At 41.3% G+C, this 16617-nt stretch overlaps 1 protein-coding gene across 1 annotated transcript in view; it reads right to left on the bottom strand.

Annotated features, from left to right (window-relative positions):
• The window catches only part of LOC137375035 (neuroligin-1-like), an 82110-nt gene extending 67412 nt beyond the window's left edge, over positions 1-14698 (bottom strand). The window contains exons 1-6 of the mRNA XM_068041658.1: positions 14588-14698; positions 11314-11428; positions 10605-10676; positions 9703-9791; positions 8732-8877; positions 6518-6546 (exon numbers count right to left, since the gene is read on the bottom strand). Coding sequence (XP_067897759.1) covers positions 6518-6546; positions 8732-8877; positions 9703-9791; positions 10605-10676; positions 11314-11428; positions 14588-14698 — 562 coding nt within the window. The remainder of the gene's footprint in view (positions 1-6517; positions 6547-8731; positions 8878-9702; positions 9792-10604; positions 10677-11313; positions 11429-14587) is intronic.
• Between the last annotated feature and the right edge of the window lie 1919 nt (positions 14699-16617).

Below are 16617 nucleotides of genomic sequence, written 5' to 3'. Positions count from 1 at the left end.
CTGTGGCACCCCACTAGTTACATCTTGCCAACCAGAAAAAGACCCATTTATCCCAACTCTCTGTTTTCTGTTGGTTAGCCAATCCTCTATCCAAGCTAATAAATTGCCCCTAACCCCATGTGATCTTACCTTGTGTATTAACCTTTTGTGCAGCACCTTATCAAATGCCTTCAGGAAGTCCAGATATACTACATCTACAGGATCCCCATTATCCACTTTGCTTGTTACATCTTTGAAGAACTCCAGCAAATTAGTCAAACATGATTTACCCTACATAAAACCATGTTGACTCTGATGGATTGCGTTTTGACTTTCTAAATGTCCTGTTATTACTTCCTTAATAATGGATTCTAACAATTTCCCAATGACAGATGTTAAACTAACTGGTCTGTAGTTTCCTACTTTCTGCCTCCCTCACCTTTTGAATAAGGGCGTTATATTAGCTTTTTTCCAATCCACTGGAATCTTCCCCGCATCCAGGGAATTTTGGAATATTATAACCAATGGATCCACTATCTCTGTTGCCACTTCCTTTAAGACCCGAGGATGTAGGCCATCAGGCCCTGGGGACTTGCCTGCCTTCAATTCCAATAGTTTGCTCAGTACTTTTTTCCTGGCGATGATGATTTTTCTAAGTTCCGCTCTTTCTATAACCTCTGCATTTCCTGTTACTATTGGGATGGTACTAGTATCCTCCACCGTGAAAACTGAGGCAAAATACTGCTTTCTGTATTCCCCTTTATTAACTCCCCAGTCTTATACTCCAAAGGACCAACATTCACTTTAGCTACTCTCTTACCTTTTATATACTTACAGAAGCTTTTGCTATCTGTTTTTATATTTTGTGCTAGTTTTCTTTCATGCTCTTTTTATTACTTTTTTAGTAACCCTTTGCCGATCTTTAAAAGTTTCCCAATCTTCCAGCCTGCCACTGGCCTTTGCAATATGGTATGCCTCAGTTTTTGTCTTTATGTTATCCTTAACTTCCTTGCTTAGCCATGGATGTTTTTTCCCGCTCTTACAATCTTTCTTCCTCACTGGAATATATTTTTGTTGGGAAGAATTGAATATCTCCTTAAAATCTGCCACTGCTCATCAACTGTCCTACCTTTTAGTCTTCCTGCCCAGTCCACTATGGACAAATCTGTCCTCATGCCTATGTAATTACCTTTGTTTAACTCCAGAACGCTAGTGTGGGACTCCAGTTTCTCGCCCTCAAACTGAATTTCAAATTCTAGCATGCTATGATCACTCTTCCCTAGAGGATCCTTAACTATGAGATCATTAATTAATCCCACCTCATTACACAATACCAAATCTAGAATAGCCTGCTCCCTGGTTGGTTCCACAATGTATTGCTCCAAAAAAATCTCTAATACCTTCGATGAACTCTCTCTCGAGGCTACCCTTGCCAATTTGATTAATCCAGTCTATATGCATATTAAAATCACCCATGATTATTGCAGTACCTTCCTTACAAGCCCCAGTATTTCCTGGTTTATACTGTGCCCCACTGTAGAACTACTGTTTGGGAACCTATAGTTTACTCCCACCAGGGACTTCTTTCCCTTGCTATTTCTTATTTCTACCCAGACTGATTCTACGCCTTGATCGCCAGTCCCTATATCATTTCTCACTACAGCACTGATCTCTTCCTTTACTAACAAAGCTACACTTCCTCCTTTTCCTTCCTGCCTATTCTTCCGAAATACTAAGTACCCTTGGATATTCAATTCCCAAACCTGCTTTCCCTGCAACCATGTCTCAGTAATCGCCACTAAATCATACCCATTCGTCTCTATTTGCGTTGTTAACTCGTTAATTTTAGTCTGAATGCTTCGTGCATTCAGATACAAAGCCTTTAAGTTTGTTCTATTATCAAATTTCCCTACTCTTGTATGATTCCTTGGTGCAATATGACATTCACACATTCTGTCCCTTCCTTTTATTTTCTGGTAACAATCAGCCTCATCACTAATCTGCACTCCTACCTTCTCCTTTAGCTTTGACTTCCTAATTTTCCATGCAACTGAACCCTCCCCCCCACTATTTAGTTTAAAGCCTTATCCACAGCCCTTGTTATGCGATTCACCAGGACTCTGGTCCCAGCATGATTCAGGTGGAGCCCGTCCCATCGGAACAGCTCTCTCCTTCCCCAGTACTGGTGCCAATGTCCCATGAATTCAAACCCATTTCTCCCACACCAATCTTTGAGCCACACATTAACTTCTTTAATCTTATTGACCCTGTGCCAATTAGCTCGTGGCTCAGGCAGTAATCCAGAGATATTACCTTTTTGGTTCTGCTTTTTAATTTAGCCCCTAGCTGCTCATATTCCCTCAGCAGAACCTCTATCCTCGTTCTACCTATATCGTTGGTACTTACGTGGACCACGACAACTGGATTTTTCCCCTCCCACTCCAGGTTTCTCTGCAGCCCAGATGAGATATCCTGAACCCTGGCACCAGGTAGGCAACACAGTCTTCGTTACTCTCAATCCTGGCCACAGAGTACAGTGTCTATGCCCCTAACTATACTATCCCCGATTACGACTGCATTTCTCTCTTCTCCCCCCACTTGAATGGCTCCCTGTACCACGGTGCTACGGTCAGTTTGCTCATCCTCCCTACAGTCCTTGCTCTTGTCCACACAGGGAGCAAGAATCTCAAACCTGTTGGACAAGGACAAGGGCTGAGGCTCCTGCAACACTACTTCCTGGATCCCTCTACCTGCCTCACTTATAGTCACACCCTCCTGTCCCTGACCACTGGCCGAATTCAAGGTAGTTAATCTAAGGGGTGTGACTGTCTCCTGAAACAATGTCCAGGTAACTCTCCCCCTCCCTGATGTGTCGCAGTGTCCGAAGCTCAGACTCCAGCTCATCAACTCTGAGCCGGAGTTCCTCGAGCAGCCAACACTTGCTACAGATGTGGTCACTGGGAACCACAATGGGGTCCACCAGCTCCCACATCATGCAGGTACAACAAATGTAGGCTTGCTGCCTGCTTTGCCTCTACGCGCCATATGCCCGATTTGTGCCCCGAAGTGAACGATGCAAATTTGAATTCTGATTAGCTACCCAGAGAACCAGACTCTTATATACTTGTCATATACTTGCTGCTTGATAGATTGGTACAATTCAAAATGGACTGAATGGTAGGCAGTGCTACGAGCTACAGGTAAAGAATCAGCATATAGGCTTCAGTAAACTAAACAGAATCATAGGTTTGTGATTTTCTTGTTGGCACAGTTCCTGCACAGCAGCTTACTTATAGTCATCAAACTAATTAAATTTTAGCTTTGTGATACCCCAGCACTCTCTGTTTTACAAATATTGAAAAATTGTAAATCAAAGCTAAGGACTGTGGAATGACAATCTTACCTGCATCATTGCTGTCACTCTAGTTGTTGCTCTATATCTCAAGATGTGAGTGCTGACTATTCAGCGTAATCATTTGGGAGTGTCAGCACCAGTCAGATGATGATCCATGAACTTTACATTGTCAAAAAATACTAACAACTAGAAATTTAACCACTTCTGTAGCTCTTTGATGAACTGCAATGTCATTGAACTTATTTCTCTTGGCATCCTCCAATGGGCTCATCAAGGCACTCGGCACTGGCTCATTATGAGCAGCAACCTCAATTGCCCCATCCCACTCTCTCATTGATCTTTCAGTCCAGCGTGCCCGCTGGGGGCTAATGTTGCCAATCTTCTCTCTGTCCAACTCACCCCTCCTACTGCTGACCCTATGGACTCTGTCAGCGATTAGCTCTCACCACACTTCCATGCATCTTTCTCCAGAATGTCTGTTCACTTGTGAACAAGGCTCTTGCCATCCATGAACAAATTGTGGATGATTACATCGACATCATAGTCTTAATAGAAACCTGGCTGAGAGGTGATGACACCCTGCCTGGCTCCCTGCCTGGCTATATTTTCCACCATTTGCCCCACCAAGACCGTTGCGGTAGCGTTGTGGCATTTACCACCAGATCACACCTTGCCCTGACTCCCTACTCCTCTGGCACTTCCTCCTCCTTCGAACATCTCACCTTGCTTTCAAAATTATTATTCTCTATTGCCCTCCCAAGTGCAATAAAAATGTTATCACTGAGATATCTTCACTGCTTTCCTCCCTCAGGCTCTGCCACAAATGACCTCTCCTCCTCAGTGATTTCAATCTCCATCCCCACTCATCATGTTCTCTCTCCTCTGAGTTTACTGCCCTCTTATCCTCCCTAAATTTCTCCCTTCATTTAAACTCCCCAAGCTATATTCACAGCCACCCCCATGATTTTTCCATCTCACGAGGTCTTGTTCCATTGTATCAATTACAGATGAGGCCATCTCTGATCACATCCTTGTATCACTCTCTACCCACATCCCCCTTCCACATCCCAATCCTACCTCATTCTGTATCATCCCTGGAAAAACTAAACCTCTTCTCAACTATCCTGCCTTTGGCCCTCCATTCTGCAGCTACTGATTTGCTCAACTGCACCCTCACCTCCACCTTTGATGCCCTAGTCCCCAGTAAAAAGATCAGCCTCTCTCACCCTGGACATTCCGTGGTACTGCCCTCATCTCTGCTCTCTTAAGACCAGGAACACAGACTTGAAAGGATATGGCAGACAATTGGTTTAGCCATCCACCACCAGATCTGGCTGGGCCACTTAAAACAATATTGGGTCCTGCTCTCGTCTGCTAAATCTGCTCACTATTCCAGGATCATCTTGAAATGCAAAGATAACCCACAGCTTCCTTTCTCTACTGCAAACCATCTTCTTAAATCCCTCTCCCCTCCACCTCACCTCCAACAATAAGTGCAAGGAGCTCATGGACCTCTTTGTCACCAGGACTGAGACCATCAATCACCTATCTCTGCCGCGGCCCTCCTTTCCACTAGCCCACCTGGTCAAACTTCCTATAATTCTTCCCTCCTGCCTTAGCCCTGAATTCACATCTTTCTCTAGTTTCTCTCCTATCTCCCCTCATGCCCACTGAGCTTATCTTGTCCATGAGACCCACCTCCTGGTCCCTCAATCCTATTCCCATTAAACTGCTGATCACCCAACTTCTCCTCCTGGGCCCCATGTTAGCCAATATTGTTAAAGGTTCTCTCTCTTCTGGTGTTGTCCCTCTCTCCCTTAAATCTGCCATCACCCCTCTGCTCAAAAAACCAACCCTTCAACCTACCGTCCTTGCAAACTACTCTCCCACCTTTAACCTCCTTTTTCTCTCCAAAGTCCTTGAACGCGTTGTCGCCTTCCAAATCCGTTTCCATTTTTCTCAGAACTCCGTTTAAATCCCTCCATTCAGGTTTCTGCCCCTGCCAAAGTACCGAAACAGCTCTTATCAAAGTCACTAATGATATCCTGTGTAACTGTGACAAAGGTAAACTTTGCCTCCTTGTCCTTCTCGACCTGTCTGCAGCCTTTGATACGATTAACCACACCATCCTCCTCCAACACCTCTCCACTGTCATCCAGCTTGGTGGAACTGCTATCACTTGGTTCCATTCTTATCTATCTAATTGTAGCCAGAGTATCACTTGCAATGGCTTCTCTTCCTGCTTCTGCACTGTTACGTCTGGTGTCCCCGAAGGATCTATCCATGACCCCCTCCTATTTCTCATCTACATGCTGCCTCTTGCTGACATCATCTAAAAGCACAGCATTAGTTTTTACATGTAGAACTGAGTGTTGTCAGTATACCTCACAACCACTTCTCCCAACTCCTCCACTGTTGCCAAATTATCAGTCTGCTTATCCGACATCCAGTACTGGATGAGCAGAAATGTTCTCCAATTAAATATTGGGAAGCCTGAAGCTACTGTTTGCAGCCCCCGCTCCAAAATCCATTCCATAGCTATCGACTCCATTCCTCTCCCTGGCAACAGTCTGAGATCAAGCAAAATCTGTTTGCAACCTCAGTGTCACATTTGACTCTGAGATGAGCTTCTGACTTCATATTCATGCTATTGCTAAGACCACCTATTTCCACCTCCGTGACATCACCTGACTTCGCCCCTGTCTCAGCTCATCTGCTGCTGAAACCCTCATTCATGCTTTCGTTACCTTTAAACTTGACTATTCCAACACAATCCTAGCTGGTGTCCCACATTCTACTCTCTGTAAACTTGAGGTCATCCAAAACTCTGCTGCCTGTGTCTTAACTCGCACCGAGTCCTGTTCCCCTATCACTCCCAGTGCTCGCTGACCTACACTGGCTCTCCATCAAGCAATATCTTGATTTTAAAATTCTCATCCTTGCATGAAGTTTCTCCATGGCCTTGACCCTCCCTATATCTGTAATCTCCTCCATGAGCCCCACAACCCTCCAAGATATCTGCGGTCCTCTAATTCTGGCCTCTTGTGCATCCCTGATTTTAATCGCTCCGCCATTGGTGGCCACACCTTCAGTTGCCTTGACCTCAAGCTCTGGTTTACCCTCCCTACACCTCACCACCTCTTCAACTCATTTTCCTCCTTTAAGACACTGCTTAAAACCTACCTCTTTGACCGAGCTTTTGGTCATCTGGCCTAATATCTCCTTTTGTGTCTTGGTGTCATACTTTGTTATCTGGAAGCATACAGGGCAAGATTAAGCAGAAAAAGAAAGCTTATGATGGTCACAAAAAAACTTAATACTTTAGAAAGCCTTGAGGAGTATAGCAAGTGCAGGGGTGAAGTAAAAAAGGAAATTAGGAATGCAGAGAGAGGACATGAAAAATTATCGGCAGGTAAAATCAAGGAAAACCCAAAGATGTTTTATTAGTACATTAAGAGCAAGAGGATAACTAAGGAAATGGTAGGGCCCATCAAAGATGTACAAGGGAACTTATGCATGGATGCAGAATGGTTCTTAATGGGATTTTTGTCTCTGTTTTCACAAAGGAACGGGATGATGCAGACATTGTAGTAAAAGAGGACTATGAAATATTAGGTTCGATAAGCACAATCAGAGAGGTAGTACTATAGGGTTTGACATCCTTGAAAGTGGATAAATCATCAGGACCAGATGGATTGTATTCCAGGCCGTTAAAGGAAGCCAGGGAGGAAATAGCGGATGCTCTGAGGTTCACCTTCAAATCCTCAGTAGATACAGGTGAGGTACCAGAGGATTGGAGGTCTATGAATGTTGTACCATTGTTTAAAAAGGGTGTGAGGGATAGGTCAAATAATTATAGGCCAGTCAGTCTAACCTCGGTAGTGAGCAAATTATTAGACGCAATTTTGAGAGATAAAATAAATTGCCACTTAGAAAAGCACGGATTAATCAGGGGATAGTCAGCATGGATTTGTTAAGGGAAAGTGGTGTCTTACTAACTTAATTGCATTTTTTGAGGAAGTAACAAGGAGGATTGATGAGGGTAGTGCAGTGGATGTGGTCTACATGGATTTTAGTAAGGCATTTGACAAGGTCTCACATGGTAGACTGGTCAGAAAAATAAAAGCCCATGGAATACAGGGAAATGTGGCAGGTTGGGTCCAAAATTGGCTCAGTGAAAGGAAATAAAGGGTAATGGCCGGCGGATGTTTTCGGCAAATGGAAGGTGGTTTCCAGTGGCATTCCACAGGGCTCAGTGTTGGGTCCCTTGCTGTTTGTGGTATATATTAATGATTTAGACTGAAATGTGGGAGGTATGATTGGGAAATTTGCTGATGACACAAAAATTGGCTGTGTCGTTGATAATGAAGTGGATAGCCATAGACTCCAAAATGATATCAATGGTTTGGTTGAGTGGGCCAAAAAATGGTAAATGGAATTCAATTCGGAGAAGTGTGAGGTAATGCATTTGGGGAGGGCAAACAAAACAAGGGAATACACAATAAATGGGAGGATATTAAGAGGGATAGAAGAAGAAGTGAGAGACCGTGGAGTGCATGTCCACAGGTCCCTGAAGGTGGCAGGACAGGTAGATAAAGTGAAGAAGGCTTATGAAATGCTTTCCTTTATTGGCCGAGGTATAGAATACAAAAGCAGGGATGTAATGTTGAACTGTATAAAACGCTGGTTAGGCAACAGCTGGAGTATTGCGTAATCTTCTATGATTCTACATTGCTTCTGTCAATCGCCTTGGGATGTCCTATTATGTTAAAGGCACTATATAAATATAAGTTGTTCTTGCTGCTTTCGGCTTCGAATATATTTTTCCTTACCTTTCCTAAGTAAGGTTATTTTCAATGGGAGCTACTTATACCTGGGGATTCACTTCATAGTCATCATCATTACAAATATTAAAATTAAAATAATTTATTTAATAAACAACTGTACACATAAAACTTAGTTTTGTAGGGCAGTACACTATGAACTGTCCTGTCTCAAATTAGAGAAGGGTTAGATGTGGTTCATTCCACTTATCCATTCACATTTGTTCTTAGTGTATTTAGATTTGGACTTGGGTACAATCTCAACATTTACTGATGACAAAAACAGTAGGATACTTGACAAGCAGTGAGGGGAACTATAAAAGACTTGAAGACATAGGTTAGTGGAATGCGCAAACAGGTGGCAAATGCAACTTAATGTGGATAATTATGAGGTAATACATCTTAAGAAGAAAAATAAGGAATGGGAGTATATATTTAATGGAAAGACTCTGAAGGTATGAATGATAAGAAAGACCAAGGGGTTTTTTGCATTATTTGCTGAAAATGAAAGTGCAGATAGATAAATCCATAAAAAAGGCCAACAAAATTTTGTGTTTTACAAGCAGCAGCATACATAATATGAATACAGAAGTAATGATGAATATATACAAAACATTTGTAGGCTACAGTTAAAACCATAGCAAAAGTACAACGTAGATTCACCAAATGATGACAAGGATTTGGAACTACAGTTATGAGGAGAGACTTGAGATACTGGGACTAGAAATAACATAGATGCATTAAAGGGGAAGCTACATATGTGCATGAAGGAGAAAGGAATAAAAGGTTATGCTGATAGATTAAGATGAAGTAAGATGTGGAGCGTAAATACCAGCATAGATCTGTTGGATCACATGGTCTATTTCTGTGCTGTAAATTCTGTGTGATTTACAATGAAGCAGAGATAGCTAAAAAGATTTAAGAGAGGTTTTGAAAATTATTAGGAGTTTTGATAGAGTGAATATGGAAAGATTCTTTCTTTTGATTGGAGACTCAGTGACATGGACCTTTGATTTAAAATTATTCAACAAAATGTTACTTTGAACAATATTTCAACTCTAGATAGTTCTGATTTTTCAAATATGCATTCCTAACATGGTCCCTCACTTACTGGGAACACTTGGGGCTGAATTTTATGAGTGGGCTGCAGTTTGGGGGGACTGATTTAAATAGAGGAGGCGGAGCGGTTGCTCCTGATGTTGTACAGGGGGTGGCCGCCGCGCCCCCGGCAACGGCGTCCAGCGCCATTTTTAAAGGGCTTTAAGCCCTTAGAATTACTTTGAATTTTTAAAGGTACATTATTTTGAATTTTTTTATTAAGAAATAGTAAAGATGTGGAGTCCCTTCCCCAACCCCCTCCCCGCAATGGTCATTACAATGCCCAAAATGACCAACGCTTGCCTTTTTCCCTATCCGAACTTACCCCCGCAACCTTCTAACTTTTGTCCTTCGACCCATTCCCACCATCTCCACATCCAATAAAATGTGACTTCCCCACTCCCCCACCCCTCCCACCCTGAAATTGTTATCCCTTCACCCCCCCACCAGGTTCACGCCTTTAAACTCCATACGGAGTTCCGAAGGCACGCAAAGGACGAACGGCGGCCGTAAAATCAGCATGGGACAGCCACCGCCTGCAGGTAAGTTACATTAAATATAATTTAGGTTCATTTTAATATGCAGATGAAGGGCCCGCCGCCAGGCGGCGGGGAGGCTGCATCAAGTCTCCCCCGCCACTGGTAATATACGGCAGGTCCTTCTCGATGTCGCAGGTCGAGGCGGGCCTCTCCCTGCAGAATTTTACGGGCCAACCCGCCGCGACCCGCAGTGTCGAGTGGTTCGTAAAATTCAGCCCTTAATTGGGGAAATCATATCTTTCACTTCTCAGTCCTGGTGGGCAACGTCACCTGGTGAGATTGCACATCGAAAATGTCGAATTGAAAATGTCAATGCTCTGCATACTATTTTCTTATCAAATGGTCAACAACAAACGCTAGAATTTCTAATATGTGTTCTTGGGGGCAAGACTCCCTATTGGGAGCATGAAGTTGGAAAGTTGCTGCTAAAATGTGCTCACAGTGGGTGAGGTTCTGCATTAGGAGCATACATTAGGCCTTATTTATTGTTGCACTTTTTGATTAAATTTGTACTCATTTTGCAACTCTCTAGATTTTAAATGAATCTTCCTAGTCACTTTCATATATTCCCAAACAATATCAGATCCTATGAGTTCAATAAGTCTCTGCAATTTTGAGATGAAGCATGATCATAGCTGTTCTATCCATTGGTACGTAGCTTTGAACGGCCTAAAGAGCAGCCTCAAAGGAACTGCTGAAGGCTTTTTTTTTAAAAAGAGAACTGTATTTGATTTTAATGCTGCTATTGGCCCCACAAAATCAACTCCCGCCACGATGCCCTACCTGTCATCATCCCCTTTTTTTCCTTACCTGGGCTCCAGGATGCAGCCACTAGATTTACAGCCTCCTCCAATCGGCGAGCTTCTACAAAAGCCCAAGAAGCTGGCCAATGGAAAACTAATAAGGCACAACCACACAAATGGGTCAGGCCTCGAACTGCTTCTATCAGGTGGGCAGAGGACTCATCTGCTTGCCTGCGGCCCAATGGAAGCACCCTCAGGAAAATCTACCACTCTAATTCAGTAACAAAACAATCTCCAATGATTTCACACTAATAAGTTGTGCACTGAATCAGACTATTGTACATATTTTCTGTCCTGTAATGTGAACTCAAATCATTATTAGTGCGAAACAGTTTGGTAGGAGACATTCTTAGCTAAAAAATCTCCATATTCCACATAATTAGGCAGTACTTTCACTGTCTGAACAGAACTCCAGTATGATAGTGACATCATTACACAACCAGCATGCTAAATACTCAAGTCTGCACTTCCCATTCACTTCATGGAAATCTAAGCTGGAGCAGTTTTGATTCATTCACTATGTTGTTGCTCTACTAATTCTGCACAGACTTCAGAGAGGAGTATTTAGTCCCTGAATGGAATTTTAAATTCATTTGCTTTCCATTGACAATAACTAGTAAACAGATTTTGTAGATTTCAACGTGCTAGGATTGTTGTAAAACCATAACACTTTCAAGACATGCTTTGGGCAGAAGTTTTGGTCAGGCTGTTATTACCTACTGTTGGCGAGGTAATTTGAAAGCACAGGGTATGGAGATGCATTCGCAAGATGTATAATACCATGTTGAATGATAGGGACTGCGCATGATTCTGCTGTAGCTGCAGTGCTATCTGCAGTAATAGGGAAACAGCAATCAAAATGATCTATTGCTTCAAACCTTAAACAGATTTCTGCCTTAACTTAATAAATTCAGTGATTTATTTAAGAACATTTTCTAGGCAAGAATACAAAATATGATGCACCAAAACTGCAAATAGAAAAGCCAGGGAAAAAACTGAGATGGGAGTATAACCTGAAACTAGATTATTGCTGGAAATTAATTTGCTGTAGCTTTCTTTTGAACCTTTCATTCATCAGAACAATCTGTATAACTGAATTCATACACACCTTCACAATGTACTTTTCATACATGAAAATAACATTTAACAGCTACTCTATGTTAAATACATGTCAGGAAAACACTATATGCCAAATGGGAAGTATTAATTTCAATGGTTGGAAACTTACATCAGACTTTTAATGGAATAAAAACCCTCCAGTAACTTTTAAAAAAACTAGCAGCCAAGATGGTCACTGCCATTAACATGTGAAATACCAGGAGATTGAACTGGAGACAAAATGCCTAACAAGAAGCCCAGCCAGAACAATGCTTTGGCTAACTGAGTAGATTAGCCAAATTACCCTCGTTAGTGGGACATTCCAAACCACCTCGAGGCATTCGTAAATGGAGGCATCCCTCCTGCGGGTTAACACTGCCACCCCCACCTAAGAGAAGTTTTGGGTTTTAGACTTTGGACTTCATTAAAAACAAAGGGGAGTGAGAGAACCGTGTGGCTGTCTGTTCATCTCTGAAGAAACTGGGTTTTGTCACAGGGACCAGAAGACTAGCAGACTAGCTCCCTGCCTCTCTCTCTCTCCCCCCAGTGAACATAAAGTGAAAACCTTCTGTGACTGCGGGATCCTCCAAGCCTACACAGCACTACAGCCAGCAACCAGGCGAAGAGAGCCAACTACAGATTCTGCCTTCAGGAAAACCCTGAGCAAAGCAAGCCAGGCAATATATACTTTGACCAACCAAGAACTTCAAGAATACAGCTTTAGCAGAGGACTACTGATAACCCGCTTCACATACTGTATTTAAGTTCTATTTATTCTGCATTTTAATCCAACCACCAAATCTATTTTCCCTGCTGTAATCTACTTGTTTGTGTGTGTGATTCTCATGTGAACGTGTGCATGAATGTGTAGCATATTTTTTTAAGTATTTTTAAATTGGGTTAGAGTGTTAAGTATAACAAACTTACCTCTTTCTTGTTGAAACTCAAGAAAACCTGCCTGATCGGTTCTTTCGCGATCTCAGTAAAGGAAAAAGGTAACACACTCAGAGGTGGTAAGCACAACCACTGTTTAAAAGGAATCTTTTAAAGCAATATATACGGTCTCTTTTAATAATCTTCCTTGGTAACTTATTACAAAACTCTTTTACCCTTTGGTAAAGCTATACTTGACTTCACTTCTTACTGCCCGCTTGTAACTTGTATCTCAAGGTAACTGTGGTGAAATATATGTGCCCTTGGCCACAGTAACCAATTCAACTGAGCCATTATTGTCAATTCCCTTCATAGTCTTTAAAATGTCAATTAGACCACCTTAAAGTATTTCTCATTTTCCAACGAAAAATGGTTCCAACTTTTTAACCTTTTCTTATACCTTAAATTCCATGTCCATGCAGTTGACGTAACAAATGCAGTGAGTAGAGTTGGAAGGATTAAGAAATTATTTTTCCTGGTTCATATATTGTTTACTAAGTGCGTGCTAATGAAGGTGCTACTTTGTGAAATCAGTTGTGATCAGTTTCTAAGCGTACTTTCTTCACAATGCAATTGATGTATTACCAAGGGAATTATTATGGCCTTTGAGCATCAATCGTTTTACATGTTTAAAGTTACTGCATCTAAAGCGTTTACTTATCATACATGATAAAAACAGAAAATGCTAGAAATACTCAGCAGGTCATGCAGCATCTGTGAAGAGAGAAACAGAGTTAGTTTCCAGTTGATGACCTTTCATCAGAACTGGGAAAGTTAGAAAAGTAACAGGTTTTAAACAAGTGAAGGGGAAAGGGTTGGAAAAAGAGCAAAATTGGAAGGTCTCTGATAGGGCAGAGGACAGGAAAGATTAAATGACAAAAGACAAAAAGTGGTGCAAGGCCAAAGGGAGTGGTAATGGGTCAAGTAAAGGAACAAAAGATGTGTCCAGAGGGTGTGTGAATGGCAGAAGGATGAAAGAATGGCAGAAATACTGAGTATTTCCAGCATGTTCTGTTTTTATTTCAGATTTCCAGCATCCACGGTATTTTACTTTTGTATTTATCACATATTTGCTACAACTATTAAAAAACTTAATTATTCAAAAATATAATTAAGTATAATTTGTGGGTTCTTTAGCAACTTGTTGTTTACACTATATTTTCAAAACATTTCACAATTCCCTCCCAGGTTAGCCGCAGCACTCACATTTCTTCCTGAACGCTACCAAGGACAGCATAATCCCATTTCTTGGTGGAGGGCATTTTTGAGAAGTACAATATGAGATTTCCCTTTCGGAACGGCCCCAGCACAAGCCCAACTAAGATGCAAGAAAGTCCAAGCATGAACAGAGTTTAAATTCAAATTTTGTAGTCCAGAGACCAATGCCCTATGACAAATTGAGCAGTCACTTTCTCTTATGTGATTCATTAAACAATATTCAACAATCGTTTAGGTCAACATTTAAATTAGTGGTATCAAAATTTTTGATTGCCTTTTAATACAGTTTTGGTGGATGACTGAACAATATGGTTCAGTAAATATTTTGAATGTGGTTTGGGATAGCAATAACTTTTATCATAGAAAAACAGCCCAAGCTGCTTCGGCTTTCAGGTGTCCATCTGATTCCAATGCTCCAACTCCTATTATAATTGACTGGGACACTAATCTGCCTTTTTAAAACATTAATGTAGGTGAAATTGAATTTTGCCAGGGATGCAAAACACGTGGAATTGCTTTTGCCACCCATTTTATGACATGCCCAATATTCAGTTTTATTGAAGTTAATGGGACTGAATAATGGACAGGGCATATAATGGGCAGCCAAAATGATAGCGTCTGTTTTGTGTCCCCGGTACATATCCGATTCATTGAATCACAGAATGGTACAGCGCATAAGGAAGACATTCAGCACATCATGCCTGAGCCAGCTCTTTGAAAGAGCCACTCCCCTGCACTTACCCCATAGCCCTGCAAATTTTTCACTTTCAATGATTTATCCAATTCTCTTTTTAAAATTTTTATTGAATCTGTTGTCACCACCCTTTCAGGCAGTGCATTCCAGATCATCATTACTCACTTGATAAAAAACACCTCTTTTCATCTTGTCTTTGGTTCCTTTGTCAATTACATTAAGTCGATGTCTTTTGATTATGGACTCTTTTACCACTGAAAACAGTTTCTCCTTATTTAAACATAGAATGGTTACAGCATAGAAGGAGGCCATTCAGTCCATTGAGCCTGTTCCAGATCTCTACAAGAGCAATTTAGCTAGCCCCACTCCCCTGCCCTTTTCCTCATAGCCCTGCAATTTTTTTCTCTTCAGATGCTTATCCAATTTAACAACCTTCTCAACTTGTCTTGCCACCTTCAAAGGTTTGTGTATGTACAGCACCAACATCCCCTGTCTCTGTTCCTGCACCACTTTAAAATTGCACCATTTCACCTGCATTATACTTTGAACTTTGTTTTTATGAGCATTAGCCTCATCAGCAAGCTTAATTTTTTCTAGAAGGGAAAATACCACTACAACTGATGTTCAACTGTCCAAACGCATTTTATAGTGCAAACATTAAATTTCCTATCTCCTGAGAAGTAAAAATATCATTGCTTGGGATGCAAGAACAAACCTTGTGTGTTGTAGTGGGTTAACCATTCATTTACGTAAGCGCTATCAGGGCCAAATATTTCACAATATTTACATCCTACAAATTATTTACAAGATGTCACTGGAGACCAATGTGAAGTATAATATTACATGTGCCTTTTGTGTGTGAATTATTGTAGGATTCACAGGACTACAAGATCCAAAGAATATGTGGGTTTTTATTAAAAGTTAAACTAGAACATACATATATATATATATATATATATATATATATATATATATATATATATATATATATATATATATATATATACTTATATATACACCCAAGCATATCTACACACATCTTATTCTGTCAGGCTACACTCACACTCCCTGGTCATGTGTGATGCAACATCACTTCCTCCGATGGCCTTCACATACGCCTCTTAAGGTAGTCCCTTCTTAAGGAGGTCCCACAACATCCCCTTTTTTTCCAAAGATAAAAAATATATGTACAATATACAATGATGTTACAGTTCAGCCTAATTATACATGATTGAAACAAAACGTTATTTAAAAGTAAGCAAGCTTAACACTCTCTAAAACATAGAGGAGGATTGCTTATTCATCCCGATCTTGCTTTCATAAACCTCTTCCCAGAGTTAAGCTCGTCTTGACGACTCCTCTGGGATTCTGGTGACTCAGAAGTCTGGTTAGCATTTTCTTCCTCTGTGCTCATAGCCTCTGTACATTCATCTTCTGACTTTATCTTTGAATGTGTCGGTGATGCCACTGGGTTGTCACATGTAGTGTTGTCGTACAGCTCTCTGAGTTGACTTCTATTCCATTGGCTGGATCATGTACGATCTGGGCTGGTCACATATTCTAACAACCTCTGTAGGATACCAATTTCCCGACACATGACCCTGACCTACTCGCAACCAACACAATTCTGGTCCTGCTTGCCTGTCATACAATGTCTTCATCTTTCCTTGTTTGGAAAGCTTAGAAAAACGATGACTGGCAACATCACCAATCACCAGCAATCCTTCTGGCCTCCAGGTACTGGTTGCAATGAACTGAAGCCTGAGGAGATGCTCCTAGTCATATCGTCTCTTCGTATTGCTATGACCGGGTGAGGAAGGGGTCTTAGGCTCCCCTCTTGCCCCTTTCCTGGTTTGGCCATAATGGGGTTTTACTTTTAAAACAGTAATTTTAGCTTACCACCTCAATGAGCCCTTGCTCACTGCACTCTAATTGCAATTGCAAATGAACCAATCAGACAGATTTTCTTAGGTTTAAACAAGAAAGATGTAAGTTTATTAACCTTATCACTATATCCTGGTTAAAATTACTAAAATATGTGACACAATCATGCTCGCATGCATACAAGAGGCACACA

Source organism: Heterodontus francisci, chromosome 11, assembly GCF_036365525.1.
Source record: "Heterodontus francisci isolate sHetFra1 chromosome 11, sHetFra1.hap1, whole genome shotgun sequence".
Taxonomy (NCBI): Eukaryota; Metazoa; Chordata; class Chondrichthyes; order Heterodontiformes; family Heterodontidae; genus Heterodontus; species Heterodontus francisci.
The sequence above is the reverse complement of the archived record's forward strand: the minus strand, read 5'-3'. Positions and strand labels throughout refer to the sequence as shown.